General features: G+C 36.6%; 1 protein-coding gene across 1 annotated transcript in view; it reads left to right on the forward strand.

Moving 5' to 3' along the window:
* Positions 1 to 21,634, forward strand: part of BMPR2 (bone morphogenetic protein receptor type 2) — a 98,954-nt gene extending 77,320 nt beyond the window's left edge. The window contains exons 4-13 of the mRNA XM_032190085.1: positions 1,354 to 1,464; positions 1,964 to 2,055; positions 4,090 to 4,320; positions 8,756 to 8,870; positions 10,464 to 10,624; positions 12,371 to 12,518; positions 13,499 to 13,635; positions 16,957 to 17,129; positions 18,262 to 19,541; positions 21,258 to 21,634. Coding sequence (XP_032045976.1) covers positions 1,354 to 1,464; positions 1,964 to 2,055; positions 4,090 to 4,320; positions 8,756 to 8,870; positions 10,464 to 10,624; positions 12,371 to 12,518; positions 13,499 to 13,635; positions 16,957 to 17,129; positions 18,262 to 19,541; positions 21,258 to 21,508 — 2,699 coding nt within the window. The 3' untranslated portion in view covers positions 21,509 to 21,634. The remainder of the gene's footprint in view (positions 1 to 1,353; positions 1,465 to 1,963; positions 2,056 to 4,089; positions 4,321 to 8,755; positions 8,871 to 10,463; positions 10,625 to 12,370; positions 12,519 to 13,498; positions 13,636 to 16,956; positions 17,130 to 18,261; positions 19,542 to 21,257) is intronic.
* The last annotated feature ends 476 nt before the right edge of the window (positions 21,635 to 22,110 follow it).

A 22,110-nucleotide genomic window follows, 5' to 3' on the forward strand; every position in this document is an offset into this window, starting at 1 on the left:
GCTTTGTGGCAATAGTTTATTTTCTTAGTGAAACCATATTTTACCACAACTGATAGTGATGGCATTTCTTTTGACAGAACAACTTTAAATTTGACAGTGTAATGATTACCATGAACTCTCTCTTATTTAAAGGATTTATCAGATATGAAGTGTGTGTTATTTTTGATGGCTAATTTTTCAGGTGCTTTTCAGATCTGAAACTTCCTCTGTACACGCTGGGAATTGGAATAAATGAATCATGTTTAATTTCTTTTAAAAGTGGTTCAAGTAGAATGAATTTGTCTGTTTATTCAGCTAGTGTAGACTGGGATAAATTTTATTTCAGTCTCACCTAAAAATTTACCCAATGTTTAAGCCTTGCATCATTATATATTTCGTGGTTTTAGAATAGCTAGGTCTCATTACACTCTTTTAAGGAGTACTTTTAGCAATATATAAGACAAGTTTAAACATAGTTCCCAAACTTGGCTTTAAAGCCAATGTAAATGAGATCCTGTAATGCCACATTCCAGTGATTCAATCTGCAGTAATGAATTTCTATATTAAAGTGGCTGAATTTTTATATGCCTGAAAGAAGCAAGACTGGGGTCTCATGGGGAATAGCACCAGGCTAACCATTTAAGATACTAACGATTTTTTTCATAAACACCCCCCCTTCCCCAACAAGAACAAAAAAAGAGTGAGATACATTTTGGCAAAAATCATATTTGATTGAAAAAAAAAAAAAAAAAAAGCTCAGTGAAACTAGTTATTTAATTTTCAGTGTTTCATTGTTGTTTCAGGTTGCTTTATATTCTACAGTTTGTCTGTCTTTGTGAATTAAGTAAAGAGAATCATATTAAAAATGATCCAAGCACTGACACACAAAAAAAAAGTATTTTGAAATACAAATAGGAAACATTATTCATCACATTTCAGCATTATTACCAAATTTTACGTTTACTTTACGTTTACTTTACGTTTACTGATTTTCATTCAAGGGTGGGGTTAAGGTTACAAGCCTGATTCATAACAGGAAACTTGATGAAGACACTGATAGCAAAGCAAGACTATCAGTTTGGCTTTGGATGGCTGTGCTGAACTTATCTAGACAAAAAGACTTGCTTCTGGGTTTTGGTGCCTTTTTCTGTGTGTTGGCAATGAAAGATTGAGGAAAGCTGCAAATGAATGTGCATTCAGCTGTGTTTGAGCTGATCAGCTCCCATAGATTTTAGGAGGAAAAGTAGTTTAGTGCGAGATCTTACAAACCAGAGTACGTTTTTTTTTTTCACTGCTGTAATAACAGTTACATGTTTTATAGCCTTGACTTTTTCAAATTTACAATTAAAGGGTTTTCATTGTGTTTTCTTTCAGATTCTTCTCATTCTTTTCATCGAGATGAGACGATAGTTATTGCCCTTGCATCTGTCTCTGTATTAGCTGTTTTGATTGCTGCTCTGTTCTTTGGATACAGAATGCTTGCAGGTAGTGTTTGATGATCCTATTTTTATATTGTTCTTTTGACTGTTTCTCAAAATTTTATTTGTCTTGTCTTCTCTCCTAGTCCCTATTACATGTCTGTATGTAATGCTTCTTTCTCTTCTCTGACATTTTATGGTATCCCTTTCATAACAGTTCAGAGAGATTTATAATAATTTCTCTTAAGTTGGCATTTTGAGGCTCATTTTTCCTCAACAAATCCTCTACTCAACATAGCTTAAGTGAAGCTGTAAACATGCTTTACACTAATTGCCAATGACAATCAATTATCAAAACGTGTGTGGCAGGTAGCCTTATATCAGCACCTTCACTGCTGATCTCGCTAACTCAAAAAGTTTACAGGATTCCTTCTTATTTGTCATGTCCACGCTATGTGTTTCTAACAAGTCCCAGGTAAGTTTTACTTTTGCTTATAACATGGCCAAAAAAAAAACCAAACCCATCCTCAAACTGCCTGAATCTGTTCCCACCCCTTTCCATACAGGAGACCGTAAGCAAGGTTTGCACAGTATGAACATGATGGAGGCAGCAGCATCAGAGCCCTCTTTGGATCTGGACAATCTAAAGTTATTGGAGGTATGTGTTCAACTTGTTTCTTAATCTTCGTTTTTATTCAGTGAAAGACTTGTGGTCGTATCACTTCTCACTTACAGTTACAGCAATAAATGTATCAGTGCACTTCTGTAATCTTTTCCTCTAGATCAGTTTAAAAGCAAGAAATAGAAGGTTACAGCAATTATGTTTTGCCTGGCTTTGGTAGCAATATTGTTGGTATTAGCTACAACACATTCTACCTTAAAAAGAAAATATTAAACAGTGGAAGGTAACAGATGCAAGGGGAGTTGGAATGTGCTGTATTTCAGCATGGCATCAAAAATCCTTCTTTTTGCTTGACACTGCTTTAAGTACAATATCCTATGGTAGTAATTTGCAAAGCTTTGGTAACATCATTGGAGCACAGAACTGACTGCAGATAGGGCTGTATATTTCAATAGTAGTGCTTTTACGTGTTGTCATTATTCACAGTGAGGTACTCTGTGTTTCCATGGCAACTAGAGGCCAACCAGAACTTTCCACTGAGCTTGGTGTTAGATGTATCACCAGAAACCTGCAGAATTTTATGCTTTCAATTGTTATATGTGGTAGAACTTGCATGGAATTTTTAAAAGCTTTTACCTAAAAATAGATCAATAGAATAACTGAAAGAAATTCAGTGATGCTTTTTTTTCTTGCCCATTAGAAATTACAGCTACAGATGGAGGCTGCAGACATGTAGTCCTCACTGTGGTGTGCTCTGCGCAAACCCGGAAAGCAGACTAACTTGCAAAGAAATTTGTGTGCCCTCTGCCAACAAAAAGTACTTGAGGTAGAGTTTACAAGAGTAGAAAAGTACATATTGTAGAAGTGTGGCAAAATCTCAGATGAAATTACTTATATTGATATACAGTCTTGGAAAAAGCAGCAGTTTTGTTGATGGGGAGATCTACAGAATCTTCAGTCCTTTTTCTGAAATCCTAGGAGTTGCCACCTCACCTCCAGCCATAGGGTGTTGCAGGACAAACTCTCTTCACCTGTGTTTGCCTTTTGTGTCTCTGTGGGTAGAATACTTGTATATTCTGTATTTGTACCTTGAGGTGATATACTGTCACTTCGCAATCCACGTTGAGGACTCTGCCTTGGGAGGTCTGAAAAATGGAAAGTCTTGCCTGTTAAATGATACTTAAGTTTAGAAAACTTTCCTGTTAGATAATTTTATTGTCTTTAAAATCATTACTTTACAATCCCTTCTGCTTCCCCTTCTCCTCTATTTGTAAGCATTTTAAAAAGTAAAAAGATGCTTGTTTCACATCTAGATGTGCCTGTAAATGATTTGAATTCAATAGATTCTTAAATTCTTATGTAGTCAGAATGTTTTGAGGTTTAGAAACTAGGACTCTTCATGAGGGTGGTCCAGGGTTCTGATTTAGAGCAGAGATCACATCTTTCTTTAGTTGCCATGGAGATGGAAAAGGCTTTTCTGTGAAGACTAACAGTGGAGGCTAGAATAAAGATTCACAGGTAGCAGAGAATTAGTTATTTCTTTCTGTTAAAACCTGTTTACTTCTTTTGGTATCTATCTTACACTGCAAATGCATATTTGTCATTATTAACTTAAAATGTACGGCTTGTAAAGCTACCCTAAACCTAAAATGTGTAGCTTAATGCCTGTGATCTCTGGAGTTGATTAAAATTGATCACGTAAAAGCTATAAATGTTCAGTAGTCAAAAGTTTAATTAAAGAGCTTTTTCAGCATAAAGCTTATTGATTTTATTGATATCCCATATGAAGCTGCTGAATAGATTATTTATGATTTATTTATTAGGTGTTCAGACTATAGATCAATGTAGTAAGATCTAAGTGGGCCTATGCTAGGGTTTACAGCTCCAAAATAACGTTTATGACAGTATTCTAATTCTGATTTTCAGTACAAAATATTTAATAATTTTACAGTGTAATTCATTATAAAGGTTGGCATATAATTGTTGTAGAGTTAAAACTTTGATTTTGCCTTTGCTTATTACTTAGTGAACTAATTATGTTTGTTTGTTTGTTTGTTTGTTTGTTTTCAGTTGATTGGCCGGGGACGATACGGAGCAGTGTATAAAGGCTCCCTAGATGAACGCCCAGTTGCTGTGAAAGTATTTTCTTTTGCTAATCGTCAGAACTTTGTTAATGAGAGGAACATTTACAGGATTCCACTGATGGAACATGACAACATTGCCCGCTTCATTGTGGGAGATGAGAGATTCACTGCAGACGGGCGTATGGAGTACTTATTGGTGATGGAATATTATCCCAATGTAAGTTTTTCAAATAAATCAATTGGATTAGTTTAGATTCCTAAGAATAGCCACATAAAAAGAATGCACTTCAGTATTGGCCAATAATTTGGAGTTCTTGCACAGTAGTCACCTTTGCCTGGTGTAATGTGAAAAAAATCCATATAAGTTACAATTTTAATGAAACTTAGCGTGGCTTACTGTAACACCCTTTAAGGTTTCTAAATTACTACTATCAAATCTAGTCTTAAAATGTAGTCTTAAATTCTTGGTTTAATATTTTGCTTTTGGTTACAGGTCACTTTTTAAAATCAACTGTGGGATAATCGAGGACAGTATTTGAAGAGTTATTTTTGCATAAAAATATATTAATCAACTTAAAACTACTTAGTATTAAAACATTACACCTCTATTATGGTATTTATAACCTCACTTAGTAGCTGTAAATGGCAGGGTGTGTTTGTTTGTTTGTTTGTTTTAATACAATGAAACATAAGGCATCCTGTTACCTTTTTTAAGCTTTATAGGGAATACCATATTTATTTTGTTGTACCACATATTGATGATATAAAAGAATTCTTAAGAAGGCTGGCTTACTTTCAAGGACTGTATCTTCCTGTATCTTCAAATTTTCTTAGCTAACTGGGTGCTTACCTCCTAAAATTCATTTATCTGAGTTTGTAACTCTGTGTGTGTGTGCGTGTGAGTACAAAAAATGAAAATATTTTTAAAATGCAGACCATAATTGTGAATTGCTTATCACAGAAAATCATAAAATATGTGTTTGAGGGGTTGCATATATGAAAACGCAAAGATTTACATTTCATATTTTTTTTCCTTGTGTATAGAAAAGGATTTTAACTGTTCTGTTAAATAATACTTTAATGAGCTTTTTGGTCTCAAGTAAGTGAACTCATTGTATTTATTCCAGTGTGCAAATGTGATGGCTGAAGCTTGATTGGTTAGGCAGCCAGTAGGACAAAAGCTGCTTATTCAACTAGCAAAAAGAAACAGAACAACCACAAATAGGAGTAATGATGGCCTTTCTCTTAAGATGTTTCAAGTTCTATGTATATGCTTGCATTGAAATTTAAATTGCTTTTGTGTATATAAATCTAAATATATATGCAACTTTAAGAAGACAACCTATCACTTCACAAATGTAGAACGAACATTTTAATTGAAAATTTTTAAGTGAGAACATGCTTATTTGTGTCAGTTTATAAGAGAAGGACATATAAGAAGAGATTGCAAAGACTAGAAATGACTATAGAAAAGGATGGTCTAGTCCATGCTGTATGCACAGTGGCAAAGCACTTTGGCTCTGGCTTTCTGTGTCAGGGTAGGCTTATTTTCAGCTGAGTTCAGTGAAATCAATTGAGTATTCTGCTCCTGGTAGTGTTTAACATAACTGTCTTAACAGGTGATCTGGCTTTGCTGGTTTCTTGAATTAAATGATTTTTAGTTGAAATGTAATTTGGTTGAAAATTGTGTTGTTGCTTCTATAAACAGGATCAGTTAACAATCTGATTAAATGCACAGATGAAGCTTATAACATCATATTATCACATTCTTTCCCAATACAGTATTAAAAACAGCAAGATTAGCCTAAAATCAATCCACTGGTGGCTTGGAAGTCATTGGAAAAAGTGCACAGCAGGTGTAATTAATGCACAGTATGGTCCTTAATTCAGTGAGCAGATGTTCTGCTGTATGCTGAGCTAACAGCAGGGAAGAAACCCTGCTGTGGAAACCCTACTAAAAGGAAATGGCACCATTCAAATTACTCATAAAACTTACTTCAATAAGGGGCAGTCCATGCAAGATGTACAAGTGAAATACTACACATCCAAAATATCATTCTCCCTGGAAAAACTTTTCTTATTGAAAATAGGAAAACACAAAATGGAGCATTTTCACACAGAAAACTGTTTTTGTTGTTGCCTGGGTGAAAGCGAGACATACCAGATTAAACCAAATCATGCTGTTATCCAAATGCATTCAGAAGGATGAAGGTAGGGGAGCAAGTAATAAAAGGGAGGATATGTGTATAGGCTAATCAACATGCTATTGTGATGGTACTGTGAGGTATGGCAGGTGAATAAGCAGTGAGTAAGTTGCAAGGGATGGCACAACACGAAATACGGAAAAATATGGAATAGTCATAGAATTGTGCCCCTCATATTCAAACATTCATGTCTTTTTAGGACAAATGAAAAATTGTTGTAAAACACATAGTAAAATCTTATGATTGTTAGAACAAAACCATCATTTTAATCAAAAGTCATAATTGGAACAAATATCATCAATTTAACATGTAACTCATGACTCTGAAAAAGAATAATCTCATTTACAAATCTCTATCTTGACTAAAACTTTTTCTGGTTGTCCTTTATACGGCACTTGACTAAGAATATAAAATCACAGTTCTCAACCAGCTTAAAAATATATAGCAGTTACAAAACTTCGGAGCAAAAAGGTCTTGAAGTTGGTTTGATCTTTATACACTATTTCCCAGTTAGACTACAACAGTCCTGTTGGCTCCATAAGAATGGGTTGGAATTTCAACCCACAAAACTAAGAAAATCTTTTACTGCACCTAAGTTTCTGGCAGTCGGTCCTTACATCCCCCAGAGAATGTTGAGGAAAAAAAAAGTACAGTATATATAGCGCAGTAATTTGTTCAAAGCAAACAAGGAAACTGTGTTCTAATACCAGAATTGCTCACAGCCTCTGGAGCATTGCACTGTAAGAATCTTTGCAATGAGCACTATAGCCGTAATCATACCTGAACCCAAAAAGTCTAGTGCTAGGCAGGAGCCAAAAACTAAGTGGGAGGAGTATACATCAGAAGTGGATGTTTTGAACTGTGCAGTCTATCTTCATTTACCTTAAGTTTATATGTAGACAAACTGTTTTATCTCAGTATTTCATATTTTGTAACTTAGCACTATCAAATGTGGACTTGAGTAGAGAGAGGATTAAGCCTGAGATTTAGGCCTCAAGGAGTAACAAGAATTTTTGCGCACCCCTGATTTAGGATTTGGGGTTTGTTGCTATGGTAAAACTGAAAGGGGAAAGAAGCTAATGCATGCTTGTATTTCTTAGAGCTTTAAAAAAAATAAGGTAAAATTCTTTATATTTCATTACTAGATGGATTTTCAGCTTGTTGTTACTAAAATGTATTCAAAGTTGGTATGACAGTATTTTTGCAATGAAAAAGAAAATGCTGTATAAACCTGCGTGAGTGATGTTTGGTCTATGTTTTTGCCAAGAAGGTTATCTGCTTATAGGTTCCTTATTCCGTACAGTCTAAATCTGAGAAGTTGAAAGATATTTGTAATTATATTAAGGAGTAAATAACTGGAGTTTAGTTTTAGTGTTGGATTAAAGAAAATAAAAATCTAAGGCTTCAGTCATTTCAAATCATGATATCTATGTGTATCCACCTGAATTGTGCCTATGTTACATACCTGAATGTTGACTCCAAATGCACTCAAATGGCAAATACCCATTGTTGTTTTTTAATCAAATGTCACTTAACTCATTTTGTAATACTATTTTTTTATTTGCAGCTGTGATGGCAAGATGCTATGTACTGGTACATCTTTGAGATTAAATATTTAAACAGTCAAAAGGGGATCATCAGTAGTCATAAATAACCATTATTTTATAATACATGTACAGAGAAGACTGGACTTACTGTTATTTATGCATGGGGATTTGCTTTGTTTAAACTGAGCATATCATTATGGAGGACTGTAGAAAAAACTGCTCAAAGGTGTTACAGTTTGCAGGATCTGGCTCTTGTTTCAGTTCAAGTTTCTAGAATATTTCATTGTCACAACTGACACCCTTTGTTCTGGTTTTCTTTGAAGATTCTACTAGAAATTAATAAACAACAACAACAAAACACAACATGATGTTCTTTTTTCCTGTTTCTTCAGTGTATGTGGACTCACTCCTATTTGGAACCTTTATGTTTTTTTTGGTTGTTGGTTCAATGAATAAAGATATGATAGCAGGGGAGATGCAAGTCAGGGATGTTCTCTGTTTTTCTGTAAATACTAATGGTTCAAAGTCTGCTAATTAGTCACCCTGGCTGCTATATCTGCAGTTACCTTTCTCCTTCTAATGTTCAGAGAAAGGACTTTTACAGAAGAGTATAAGAAATGCATATATTGCTTTTGTTTTATAACTGTCATTACTACTAAAGGCAACCCCTATTATTATGCAATGTATGATAATTTTTCTGTTCTACTTCCTTACATAAACCAAATGGCACCACTAAAAATTAGTGAAAATCTTGTGTTTTATAATATCTGTGTATACACAGAAACAGTTGCAGAATTACACCTTTCAGTAGCACTGGATAAAACTGTCCTTCTTAAAGATTTGTACTTAATTATTCAACTTGATAAATATTTTAATTCAGTACTTATTTTATTTTTGCTAGGGTTCGCTGTGCAAATATTTGAGTCTCCACACAAGTGACTGGGTGAGCTCTTGTCGGTTGGCACATTCTATAACTAGGGGCTTGGCGTACCTGCACACAGAGCTACCTCGAGGAGGTAAGGCTGGGAAGGGATGCTAAGGCGTTCACGATATTCCTATTTCTGTCAGGTAGAAGATTCCTGCCTTTCTTTTTTACTTTGTGACAGTACAGTGCGTAGGAATGCAAATAGAGATTACTCAGTACTTCTGATATGTTCTTTCATTTGAACAATTCCCTCTTGTGGGCTGTGCCTATGACACTTCCATGAAAACAGGGAGTAAGAGCCAGCAGAGTCCCAGAGACAGGCAAGAGGAGGAGGCAGAGTTGTGCAGTGCTGCTGTATCATGGCAACAGATTACTGAAGACCTGAAGCACTGGATGTCTGTCGAACAGAGATCAAGCAGATGGAGTGTTCTGTTTATTTTTTGCAGCTCAGGCACAAATCAGCTCAGCATTTTTGTGTGTGTGTGTGTGTGTGAACTGTATACATAAAAATAATTAAATCTTCTAATACCACTGTAGTTTTTATTGTATCTCTTGGTATTTGCTGAAGGGTGTGAGCATAGTCTTCTCTGTGTACAAATGATACTACCGTTTTTTGTGTTCTATTAGAGTGTTGGATCTGCTGTTGTATTGATATATATCTCTGCTCATCTATTTCAGCCAGAATTTCAGCCATCTGAAATATCATGATTATATAACAGGTATTCTGATATCTGTGATATAACAAGCTGCAGAATATGGTCTGGCACTGAAGCATTAGCTTTTGGGCAGTAAATAAAAGGATGGTAATCTTAATTCCACATTAAGGTGCTAACATTCAGATTAAAGTCCCAAACCATATATTTCAAATGTTAAGCATCAACTCTAGCACAGAATGAAAACTGAAGATGCTGTTAAAAGTGCCAGGCTGAAAATACCTAACTTGGTATTTCTATGTGCCATTGAAACTGCAGCTATCATCATTTTGAAATGTGCAGACAGGTGTGTCCGTTAGCAGCCAGAAAATGTGTAAACCTTCCATCATAAAGAAGAGACAGCCATAGGCTGATCTGTAAATGCTACAAAGGAGCTCATGGAATAGAAAGAATTCCACAGTAAAATTGGTTCTATTGTGCTGGTGCTCTTACTAACTACGTAAATTGCACATAAACTGGGAACAACTGAGATTACTCTTTGGAAAAGATCAAACTCCTTGCAGGATTAACATGTTCAGCTCCTCTAGAATAATATTATCTATGTATCTTCTGAATAGGTGCCTATCTCAGTTATAATGTCAATAGTTGGAGCTGTATTTGACAGAGGACTGTGGATATGAGAGAGAACATTTGGAATGGCTGTCAGGTCTGTGGCAGCAAGTCTATGCTTAAGTACACAACGTCTTCCCTGCCAAAATCATGCTGAAATATCCCTTGGAAAGCTAAATGGCAAACACTAAGCCTGTGTAACAGTAACCTAATATGCTGTATGGATATGGTGAAGCTATGAATGCCAGTCGGTTTTCAACAGATAGCATACTGTGGAGTTCATTATAAAGAAGCAAAAATGTTAGTTTTCTAAAAGTTAATTTTCTGTTTATAATAGGTGAGCAGACCTAATGAGGTTCTCTGCTTTTGCTGAACAGTAGAACTGCTCAAATAATAACAAGCACTTTCATATGTCCAAATAGACCATTACAAACCTGCAATATCCCATCGTGACTTGAACAGCCGCAATGTACTGGTAAAGAATGATGGAACATGTGTAATTAGTGATTTTGGACTCTCCATGAAGTTAACTGGAAACAGACTAGTACGCCCAGGTGAGGAAGATAATGCTGCCATTAGTGAGGTAAGTATAAATAAAGATAAGCCAGCATATAAAGGAGGACAGATTAGTATGACAGTAACATTGAGAAACAGTTGTTATAAGGTGAATATTAAGGTGGTACAATTCTTTTAAGGGGCAGTTGGTGCAATAGGGGTAGAAGTAGCTGAAAACTTGACAGGATGAGACTGATTTTATTGTCAAAATACTCTAAAACAAACCTAGCATTTTGAAAGATTGGCAGCCACGGAGTTGGAAGTTTTGTGTGTGAGAGATTATATATGCAAGGTAGCTTTGGGTACAAGCCCCTTTAATCTTGTTCTGCAAATATTACTTAAGTCTAAACATTCTTTGGAAGTCAAGGAGTTCCCCCACACATATGCACCCACATCCTACAACCATTTCTTTGTGTCATCTGTAATTTTATGGACTTCAAATGGATATATCTGGGAAAATAAATGCATGTAGAAAGACATGGACCATCTGAGAAGGGATCAGGACAGAATAATGGGGGATGCTCGAAAGAGTAACCTCTGAGAAAAGACTGAAAGAATTAGGGTTATTTCATCTACTGAAGTACAGATACAGACAAGTCCTCATATATGTAAAGTGCTTAAAAGAGAAAGGAATAAACTATTCAATTTGGATAGGACAAAAAGTAATGGCCTTATGTTGTACGAGGGAAAGTTTAGGTTAGTTATGAAGAAACATTTCTTATATGTAGAAGACAGTGAAGGTCTGGAAAGGACTGTTGAGGAAGGCTACAGAATTTGCATCCTTTCATGATTTTAAAGGAACACTGTGGAAAAACATCTGCTAGATGGTTAGATATATTACATATATGAGCAAAAATATGCTAACATCTGAACATAGGCTACTCAAATACAGTGAGAATGAGTCTTCTTTAAACGAAGACTAAAAGTCCCCCAAATGCTTCAGTGTATTTGTTGTCTATGTGCTTTTACAGTAAATCTTTACATTTAATTCAAAGCATGTCTCGCAGTACTAATCAACGTCCCTTAGAAAGCATTACAGTAATAATACCTAGTGCACAGGTGCTCTTTTTAGATCTCCATTCACCGAATGAAGAAACAGGGAAACCACTGTTTAAAATGCAGGGATGTGGAATAGCCCTTTAACAAAATACTGTCCTGTAAGGGCTGATGAATATCGGCTCTAATCTAACATCGTCCCTAGTGGAAATAAATAGATGCCTTCTAAACCTGTTAATAACCTTTGAATAAGGAAGATGTAGGGATAAGCCTTGCTGACAGTCCAGCAATAACAGACCAAGTTCCTTGTTCAGCAGCATCCCTCCCGTTATGGTATGTGCATTGGTGTTAAACAGAGTCGTTTCAGGAAGAAAAAACATTAAACTATATCTTGCACATGAGAACACTGAATAAGGGACAATGTTATTTTGTTACAGTACACATGAAAAAGTGACAGAGCTTGGGAAGGACTTTATTACGACTAGGCTACTGATATGAGTCTAGAAGATGAGGGTATATATTTGACGAGAATTGCATTTTCCATCTTAGCTGTAGAAAACTGTATTTTTCCATCTTAGCTGTATCCTTTTTCTAGCCAAAGAAGTATGTCCTTAAATATTCTTCTTTAAGGATATTCTTCTTTAATATCCTTCTTTAAGGATATTTAAAGAAACAAACAAAAACAACTACACAGAAACCAAAGACCACAAAATCTTCATAATGAATTGGATTTGGACATTGCTTCTTGATTTGAAACTTGGATTTTATGTTTTTCCAGGTTGGTACAATCCGTTATATGGCCCCTGAAGTGCTTGAAGGAGCAGTGAACTTGAGGGACTGCGAATCTGCTTTGAAACAAGTAGATATGTATGCACTAGGCCTTATCTACTGGGAAATATTTATGAGATGTACAGACCTCTTCCCAGGTAACTGAAAAAAATAGTAGTAGAAGGGAGTACCAGCAACCAATGTTATCCTAGCCATAGCTTTTTAAGTGAAGAAAGGAAATACTTTTATCAGTTATTTTCTGCCATTAAGGCGGTGCCATCTAGTGGTCAAGATTGTTACTGTTCATACTCAAATACACTGTATCGTTAAGCATGAATCATGCTGACAGACTTCAAATTGCCTGTTTAAGCAATTTGCAGGCTGCATAGTAGTGCAATTTGAGTGTTATTTTTATTGTCCAGAGTTTATGAACGTTGAGAGTTGGGTTGATGGCAAAGACAGTACTATGAGTATTTACAGCTGATATGGGGCCTGAAATATCTTTCAGACTTTCAAAATGAATAAATGGATGGGAAAGTGCAGTAATTTAATATGGCTTTTAGCCATTCATACTTTAATTTATGATACTGACATTGAAAATTCAGGGAACTAAACCTGTAAAATAAAACAAGAGGAAATAAACTGTAAAAACTTAACATGTGAGAAAGTGTAGCGACCTCCATCTTCTTCTTCAGCTATAGCATATAGAATTAATCTGGCATGCAATATTCCCTCTGTAGTCAAACAGCTACACATTACATGCAGGGACTTGTAATCTGTCTGGGCTTCCTCCCAGATGAAGTACACTCAGTCATTTACGTTTCACAGACATTAGGTGTCATCCTCGGGCTCCTGGACATCCTGAAGGTACCCCTCAATCAGCAAAGTTTGGAGATGCTATCCTTTGAGAGGTTCCCAAACAACACAATTCAATTGTTCATTTAATTTAATTCATTTAATGCAGATTTTTGGGGGATAGGAGGGCAGGGTTTGAGGGTGGAGTCGCAATGTCTTGATAGACAGCAATTTTGATACTACCTTTCATCACTTGAAAGCTCTTGCCCTGCCTTTTTTTTTTTTAATACATATATATATACATATATATGTATTTTATTTTCATTCTTTCTTTTGCGAACAGGGGAGTCTGTGCCAGAGTACCAGATGGCTTTCCAGACAGAAGTCGGAAACCATCCCACTTTTGAAGATATGCAAGTCTTGGTGTCCAGGGAGAAGCAAAGACCAAAATTCCCAGAAGCATGGAAAGAAAACAGCCTGGTGAGATGGAACATTTAGAAATAAGCAATTTATAGGGTGTTATCTGGAAAGTAATTTTCAGTATGCATGAAGTTCCCATGTATTCTCTGTATACTGGATGAGGAACATAAAGGTATTTTTTTGACTTTTGACATTATATAAACTAGTAACACCATAAAATATTTGGCAAAATGTAATTATAATCCTCCAATACCGAAATTTTATAAACATTATAATAAACTATTTTTGAAGAGGAGTATAGTGCTCAGAATTTACAGAGGCTACATTTTCTAGCAACTGTTTCGCTATAACTACATTAGAAATTTTATAGGCTTCATTTGATCTACAATTTTTTTCTACAGTATAAACAAAGTAATGTTGTTTGTTGTTTTGAATTAGTATAGCTATGGCTTAGAGTCTTGCTTGCTGCTGCAGGCCAACAAGTTACTGCAAGTCAGCTGAACTCTGGTGAGAGTCTGTGTGCTTGCTTTCATCTGCAGCAAAGGTGAGGTAATGCAACTCCCCTTAGCATAGTGGAGGTTCTGTCTTTTATTCCAAGCAAAGTAAAACGTGAACAGTTACTGAGTTCTACCTGATACACAATAGGTTGTTTAAACTAAAATACATTGACTGCAAGTATGGAAATTATGTATTTGACTCATCTAAAAAGATATTTTTATGAATTCACTTTCTGAAGTTATGCCCTTCAATCTTCAGAGACTTTGCTACTTGATAAGTATGTAGCTACTGCACAGATAATGGGGAGCCTAAGGCCTCATCTCTGCTGGTACTTGTAAATACATATGAAGCCATTTTCAGAGAGGAGCATAGCCTCCAGTGTTAACACTGTTATAAAACATGTTGCAACTGAGTTGAGAGCTTCATAGAGAGGTTTTCTTATTGCATGGTTTTGTCCAGACAATCTTAACAAAAGTAAAAACAAAGAAAGAAACAAACAAGCAAACAAAACCCACAGACATGTTGGCAAATGCAGTATTGGAAGAACCCAATGTTGACAGCTGTTTTTGAAGACAGTTGTAACTAAAACAGTTTAAGGTTGGTTTTGTTTTGCAGACTACCATTTTCAATGTTTGTTTTAACAAATTGGTAGACTCTATTATACACCGACCTAATAACAATTCCTTTATTTAAACTGCTTGACACATTCTTTGGGGTGTAATAACCTACAGTTCGCTTATAGGTATCAAACAACCCATTCCACCCTGTGCCAGTCTAGGATGACATCTTAAACGCTCTGAGATGTCATAGAAATATAAGATTCAGACAACCTAACTCTGGACCAAGGTCCTTACCTCCTTTGTCTCAGGAATGGGATAAAAGACTTCTGCCCATTATATAGAGCTACATTTACATGTTGTGTTAAAACATCTTTGTGCAAGTTCATCTATTAGATAAATGTATTTATCCTTTTCCTTTTAGAAATAAAAATAAAAAAAAAAAAAAAACTATTGTGTAGGTCACGTAATTAAGGCACTTTAAGGATGTGGAATCCTAATTTTATGATTACTTTTGCAGTCTGCTTCTTGAACGTGTTATGATATAGACCTTGTATAGTGGTTATTGTTTTTCACAGTATAAATTAACAGATGGTGTGTATAAAATAATATCAGGCCTATAAACTGAGTAGGGATGTTACCATCATTTATCTCATTTTCCAAGCCAAAAGCAGGAACCAAGCTTGATCTCAAAGGTTGGGACTGAAGGCTATTAGTAGAAAAATAGAATAATGCAGATTTATTCCCTTTATTCCCTTTCATCCTTTTTTATGAGTTGTAGAACTTCTAAATAGTAAACTTTAGTGTAGAACTCTTTGAACCTGAAATTAATAGAAAATACAACATTATGGTAAATGTGAAGCTCTAGAACTTTAGTCTTGTTAACTATCTGTACTGTCAGAATAGTGGTCCTTTCAATATCCTTAAAACATTGACAGGAATGGATCATCTGGAAGAAAGACTACTAAATGCTACTTAGTTTTCTTTCTGGTGAAACTTTTACAGGAGAGCTTTACAAAGGAGTAAGGCAAGAGATTAGGATGTCCACTGACTTAAAGATGCATGTAAACTGTGTCTAAATCAAGTACTAAAAGCTGAATGAAACCTTTTTATTTAGGGAGAGAAAACTTATCCAGTACAGTATCTCCTCATTGTCCCTGAGGGTGCTTTTAGATTCATGTCCCTCTGCTAGGGGTATTTTGGTTGCTTAGCCCTTCTTCAATCAACTGTGGAAAGGGAGGTGATTTACTTGTGTGGCGGCTCATCCCTGTCTGTGCAGCAGTGATGTCTGCATCACTGAGCAGCAGTGACTTGCCAGATGCAAGTGATGCCAGGAGCCTGCTCTGTGGGCAAGGAGCTCTTCGCTAGCAGGCAGAGCTACTCTTGTCTTTCGCTGCCAGGAGTGAACATGGCAGTTCTGGCACAGAAACAATCAGCAGGGCCCAGTGAATGCTTTAGTGCCCAGCTGGGACTATGCACTGTCAGTAGTGCTAGAGAAGTTAAACCTGGGCTGAGATGTGAGACATTCTGGCAAATTATATTCTATCCATAGGCCATAACTGGCAGCAGGGGCCCATAAACGTCTGTCTTTCTGTGCTCAGGATGCAGTGCAAGTACAAATGTTCAGAGCTCGTAATTTCAGTTGTCTCCTCTCCAGGTCTCTGACCATATGGCAGCATGATTTGGAGGTCTTGAGCTCTAATCCTGACTGCACCATTCATCCCACAGTGTGATCCCAGGAAAGTGTGTCTGTTGCCATTTCTCCATCTGTAAAACAAGGGCAGCAATAATCTCCTCCCATAGTGCAAACAAATTCACCAACATTTCACTGAGGCATTTGGATATTAGGGTAGTGTGCAGAAGAAGAAAAGCATGATGAAATGAGCAAGGCTGTGTCAATTGCATACAGTGCAGGGCAGCAAGGCAAGGACCATTAGCTGAATTGTGAGGATAACCGTGGCAGTGTTTCCAGAGCATGGTCAATCCTTTGTACATGGCATTCATAAAGCAAGGAGAATGAGCACACGCACATAAGAGAGGGTAGGCTGAAGGGTTGCTTGGACAACTGTAAATGTAACTTTTTCTACATAATTATCTTCCTACTTTGGGTGTGTGTGAGGTATGATAATGGTAGTCTTTAATATTGCTGTTATTAGGGTAAACTAGCTTTGAATTAAATTGTGTTGTCTATCTTCCATGTCTCTTTCTCACCAACTTGTGACTATTTTCATCCACATCCATGCAGTATGCTGCCATAGAACAGTAAATTAGAAGCATGATATAAAGGGAAAATAAGAAATCAGGATTTTATTTTATTTTATTTTAGGCCGTGAGGTCACTTAAAGAAACAATTGAAGACTGTTGGGATCAAGATGCTGAAGCTCGATTAACAGCCCAATGTGCTGAGGAGAGGATGGCAGAACTCATGATGATTTGGGAGAGAAATAAATCAGTTAGTCCAACGGTCAATCCTATGTCAACTGCCATGCAAAACGAGAGGTAAGAAGATAATACATTCAGTTTTAGTTGGCAGTAAATGTCCAATGCTTAGCTCACTCTGGAAAGGAAGCTAGAGCACGCTGTTCACTTCATGTTTCTGCACCTGTGAAGTGGATGTGTGTTACATGAACTAGCCTGCACATGGGTGTTGTATGATATGATCCTGATTGTTTTGTGTTGCATGAATCCACAAAATAAACAATTTTTTATGGCTTTGGGTTCTTAAGATCTGTGATACATCCCCAAAATTCAGACACATTGTACATAAACAACTGTATTTATCGCAGAGGGGCGTTTTAAGATGCATTTATACAAGCTGTCCAAACAAGCTTACTAAGACCTGAAGAGTCCATCAATTGTCTTTTTAACAGATTTTGCTAAATGATTCATTAAATTTCTGTTTAAAACGTTCTGCTAAAAGCTATGAATGGTCAGGCAGTAAGAGTTCAGGAAACCTTTAAGACTCAAACCTATAGCTATTCATTTAAAGAACTACAGGATCATTTTTTAACTCACCGTTATTCAGACCCCAGTGAGAGAGGTGCTGTGCATTTTTCTTACAAATGATCCAGACGGAGTGAGAATTTGCAGAACTGACATATTAGTACTTAAATACTACACACTAGAGATCTGGATTTGAGAGAAAGGTAATGTTTCTTGTGTGGCACAGTTTGTCATTAAAGAATTCTGTTCAAAACATGGAACACCTAAATTGTTAAAAAATGATAGATTTTTCATGGTTTAAGAGCTTGTGACTTTTTCCCAGCATCACGTTCTCCATCATATGTATGTAATTCTTGTTGCCCTTATTCAGCATCACATCTCTGCAACTAGAGCAGGACCTTAGCTGTAAAAATACTGTAAAAATAGAGTATTGGACAAATAGAAGAAAATTACTGTTATCTGACTTACTCATATAATAACATTTGTGACAAAACTGCTGTCCAAGTAAAACTACTTTCTGCTATCCAGGACTTTTCAAGGAAGTTACAGAAGGATCTGAGTTCTTGCTGTATCTGTCCTTTTGTATGCATGAAAAGAAATAGACATTCACCTCTCTTAAATGAGAGGCTTTGTAATATGAGGTGATATTTACATACATGACATTAATGTCACTTATTTTTTCTTAAAGGAATCTGTCACATCATAGACGTGTGTCAAAGATAAGGCCATATCCTGATTATTCTTCTTCCTCCTACATTGAAGATTCAATCCACCACACTGACAGCATAGTGAAGAACATTTCGTCTGAACATTCAATGTCCACGACACCACTGACGTCAGGGGAAAAGAATAGAAACTCCATTAACTATGAGCGGCAACAAGCACAAGCTCGCATCCCTAGTCCTGAGACAAGTGTCACCAGTTTGTCCACCAATACTACCACCACCAATACAACTGGCCTCACTCCTAGCACTGGCATGACCACCATATCTGAAATGCCTTATTCAGATGAAACAAACTTACATACTGCAAATGTCATGCAGCCAGGTGGGCCTACACCAGTTTGTCTGCAGTTAACAGAGGAGGACTTGGAGACAAATAAACTGGATCCAAAAGAAGTAGATAAGAACCTGAAAGAAAGCTCTGATGAGAATCTGATGGAACATTCACTTAAGCAGTTTAGCGGGCCAGATCCACTCAGCAGCACTAGTTCCAGCTTGCTTTATCCACTGATAAAACTTGCAGTAGAGGTGACAGGACAACAGGACTTCACACAAGCTGGCAATGGTCAAGCATGTTTGATTCCAGATGTCCCATCTGCTCAGGTCTATCCTCTCCCCAAGCAACAGAACCTTCCGAAGAGGCCTACTAGCCTTCCTCTAAACACCAAAAATTCAACAAAGGAGCCACGGTTAAAATTTGGTGGCAAGCACAAATCAAACTTGAAGCAAGTGGAAACAGGTGTTGCCAAGATGAACACTATCAATGCTGCAGAACCTCATGTGGTGACAGTTACCATGAATGGAGTGGCTGGTAGAAGCCACAGCATAAACTCTCATGCTGGCACAATCCAATACGCCAATGGTGCAGTGCCATCTGGCCAGACAGCCAGTTCAGTAGCACAGAGGGCACAGGATATGCTTCAGAACCAGTTCAGTGGAGAGGATAGTCGACTGAACATTAATTCAAGCCCTGATGAGCATGAACCCTTGTTGAGGCGGGAGCAGCAGGTTGGCCACGATGAAGGTGTTCTGGATCGCCTAGTAGACAGGAGAGAGCGACCACTTGATAATGGCCGAACAAATGTTAATAACAACAACAGTAATCCATGTCCAGCGCAAGACACAGCTACACTGAGTATCCAGAATGTAGCGAGAAATCCTGGACAGACCCAGAGTAGAAGAGCACAGAGGCCTAATTCACTGGATCTGTCAGCCACAAATAGTTTGGATAGCAGTAGTATGCAGTGTAAGTGCCTGCATAACTTAAAGAATTTCCCTGACACTTTTTACTGAATAATTACATATATCTGCTTGAATAGGAAATACTCCTGTGTCCCCTATCCCTCCCCAAAGCGTGCCTACTAAATGTCCTATAAATTTAATTTCTATCAGAACAATTTCAGTCTTTCCAATCAAGTCCTGTCTTCCGTCTCCATGAACTCCAAAATGTTTTAGGTCACTATCTGCCTTCCACATATATGAATTAAATCTGTCCCTTTCAGCTTTGACTCTAGAAAGGGATTGATTATTACTCTTGTTATTATTTACAGGGCATCGACTTTGGCAGCTGCAAAGCATATTGAAATATCTCCTATTTCTTCCTTGAGGGACACATTGCACTTTCTTTTCCTTATTTTTCCTCATTCTCTTAAGAGTAGCTGGTTTTAAGATGCATTGTTTAAATAAATTCTTATAAGTACTTATGCACTTCATGATTTTTAAAGCAATTAATTTTACTGCATTAGCTCAGGCTAGATGGACAGTCAGGCATAACAGTTTGTTATCTCAGCTTCAACAATTAAAGCAGTCCTTTGCCAGTTTATATTTTATACGTATTAAAAAATAGAGAAGGAATTTGAATAGACTCCTTCAAAATAACTGCCTTAGAGTTTTAAGCCTAAAGTTTTAAGAAGTTACAATGGGACTTTTCACAATAAGAATGCAATCATGTACTTATAGTTAAATTAGGTATATTCTCTGAGTTTATCTTCAGGTCTGTTGGAGCTATTGGAAAGGTTTCCTAGATAATAACATGTCAAGACTACTCTGTAGTCTTTGAAAGTTGCTTGCAAACCTCTGACTATGTTTAGGTATAGACTGACATACTAGTGAAATACTCTGGGGTGCCAGGCATTGCACATTTGTAAAGAAAAGGTTTAGAAATTAACCAGAACAGTTCTTTCAATAAATGTAATTGAATATTTAGCAATTGAATGTTTAAACCTTCCTTTTAAGTCAGAAACCTTAATTTTTGTCTTTACACATTAGCTTGAGTTGAAATTTTATTGAGGTAAAGAAAAAAGATTATTGTAGTAACTTTCTTTATTTGGAGGTAAAGAAAAAATAAAGGGTTTGGAGGTTAAGTATAGTGATTTTAACAGGCTTCTACTGCTGAATTTTTATCCGGTTTCAAATTGACAAGCAGGTGTTTTTGCCAGTTTTACAACCTAACATCCCAAATCCTGTTTAGGATCCTAACAAAGAATAGACAGTTTTGCCTCCAGGCAAAGGCCTCAGCCTTGCCTGGGGCTTTGTATGTAAAGAAGTGTTTGTGTAGTGTAAAGTAGGATTACAGAATCTATGATTCAATTATGCTATTAAAAGTTTAGCCTTTGCCATCCTGTAGCAGCTACGTTATTTTTTTGTACCTCCCATTACAGCTAATGCAAGATATTATGATTGGAAAAATCCCCTGAAATGTCACATGCTGATTCTGCTGTTTGATGCCGATGTGCATTTGAGGTAGTGACGCAAACTACTTCACTGAAGTAATTTCTGTCAGAGAACAGAATTTTCCCCCCTTATTTTAGTAGCAGCTACTATAGCTGTCATGCCTCTGCCATACAGTTGCTTCTTAATAAGATTTTTTTTGTTTTGTTTTGTTCTGCATGAGTAACCCTGGACTCTCCAGTCTAATCTTCCCTGTAATACTATTTTCTACTTTTTTTTTTTTTCCCTTCAGTAGGTGACTCCTCACAAGATGGCAAATCAGGCTCAGGAGAAAAGATCAAGAAACGTGTGAAAACTCCATACTCGCTCAAGCGGTGGCGTCCCTCAACATGGGTCATCTCTACTGAGCCGCTGCACTGCGAAGTCAACAATAATGGCAGTGACCGGGCAGTCCACTCCAAATCCAGCACTGCTGTTTACCTTGCAGAAGGAGGCACTGCCACCACAATGGTATCTAAGGACGCAGGAGTGAACTGCCTGTGAAATACTTTAAATGCCGAAATGACCTTTTTTTTTTTGCATTATTTGAAACAAACATGCAGAAGACATTTAAAAAAAAAACAAACTTTCTCCTCCTGTCAGCAACCCCTATCAAGGACTCGCTTTAAATAGATTTCAGCTATGCAGAAAATTTTTAGCTTATGCTTCCATATTTTTTTATTTTGTTTTATTTTTTGAATGTTTTTGCACTTTTATTTAGTATCACTAAAGTTAAGTCTGTCTGTTTTGACCACGGAATATATATATGTGTATCAAAAATGTGGTCTCAAAATATTTTTTTAAAAAAAAGTAACAGAAAAGTATTGCTGATAATCAGTTTGGACCAGTTTCTTAAGGTCACTAAGATCATAAGCAGACTATAAGACAGGTTTGACTGCAGTGGTGTCTTGTAACCATGTTTTGATTTCTGTGCACAAGCTAGTCTGTATATTTCTATGTTTCAAAGTGTATTCTCTTTTGATTACCCCACCCTGCCATTTTTCTTGTGTCATGTTGAAATGTGCAATAGTCTATAGTTCACAGTATGCTTTATTGAAAAGTGTTTCTAAAACTGCCACGTGTTCCTCTTTTTGTATTTGTTAATT

The sequence above is a fragment of the Aythya fuligula genome, chromosome 6 (assembly GCF_009819795.1).
Source record: "Aythya fuligula isolate bAytFul2 chromosome 6, bAytFul2.pri, whole genome shotgun sequence".
NCBI lineage: Eukaryota > Metazoa > Chordata > Aves > Anseriformes > Anatidae > Aythya > Aythya fuligula.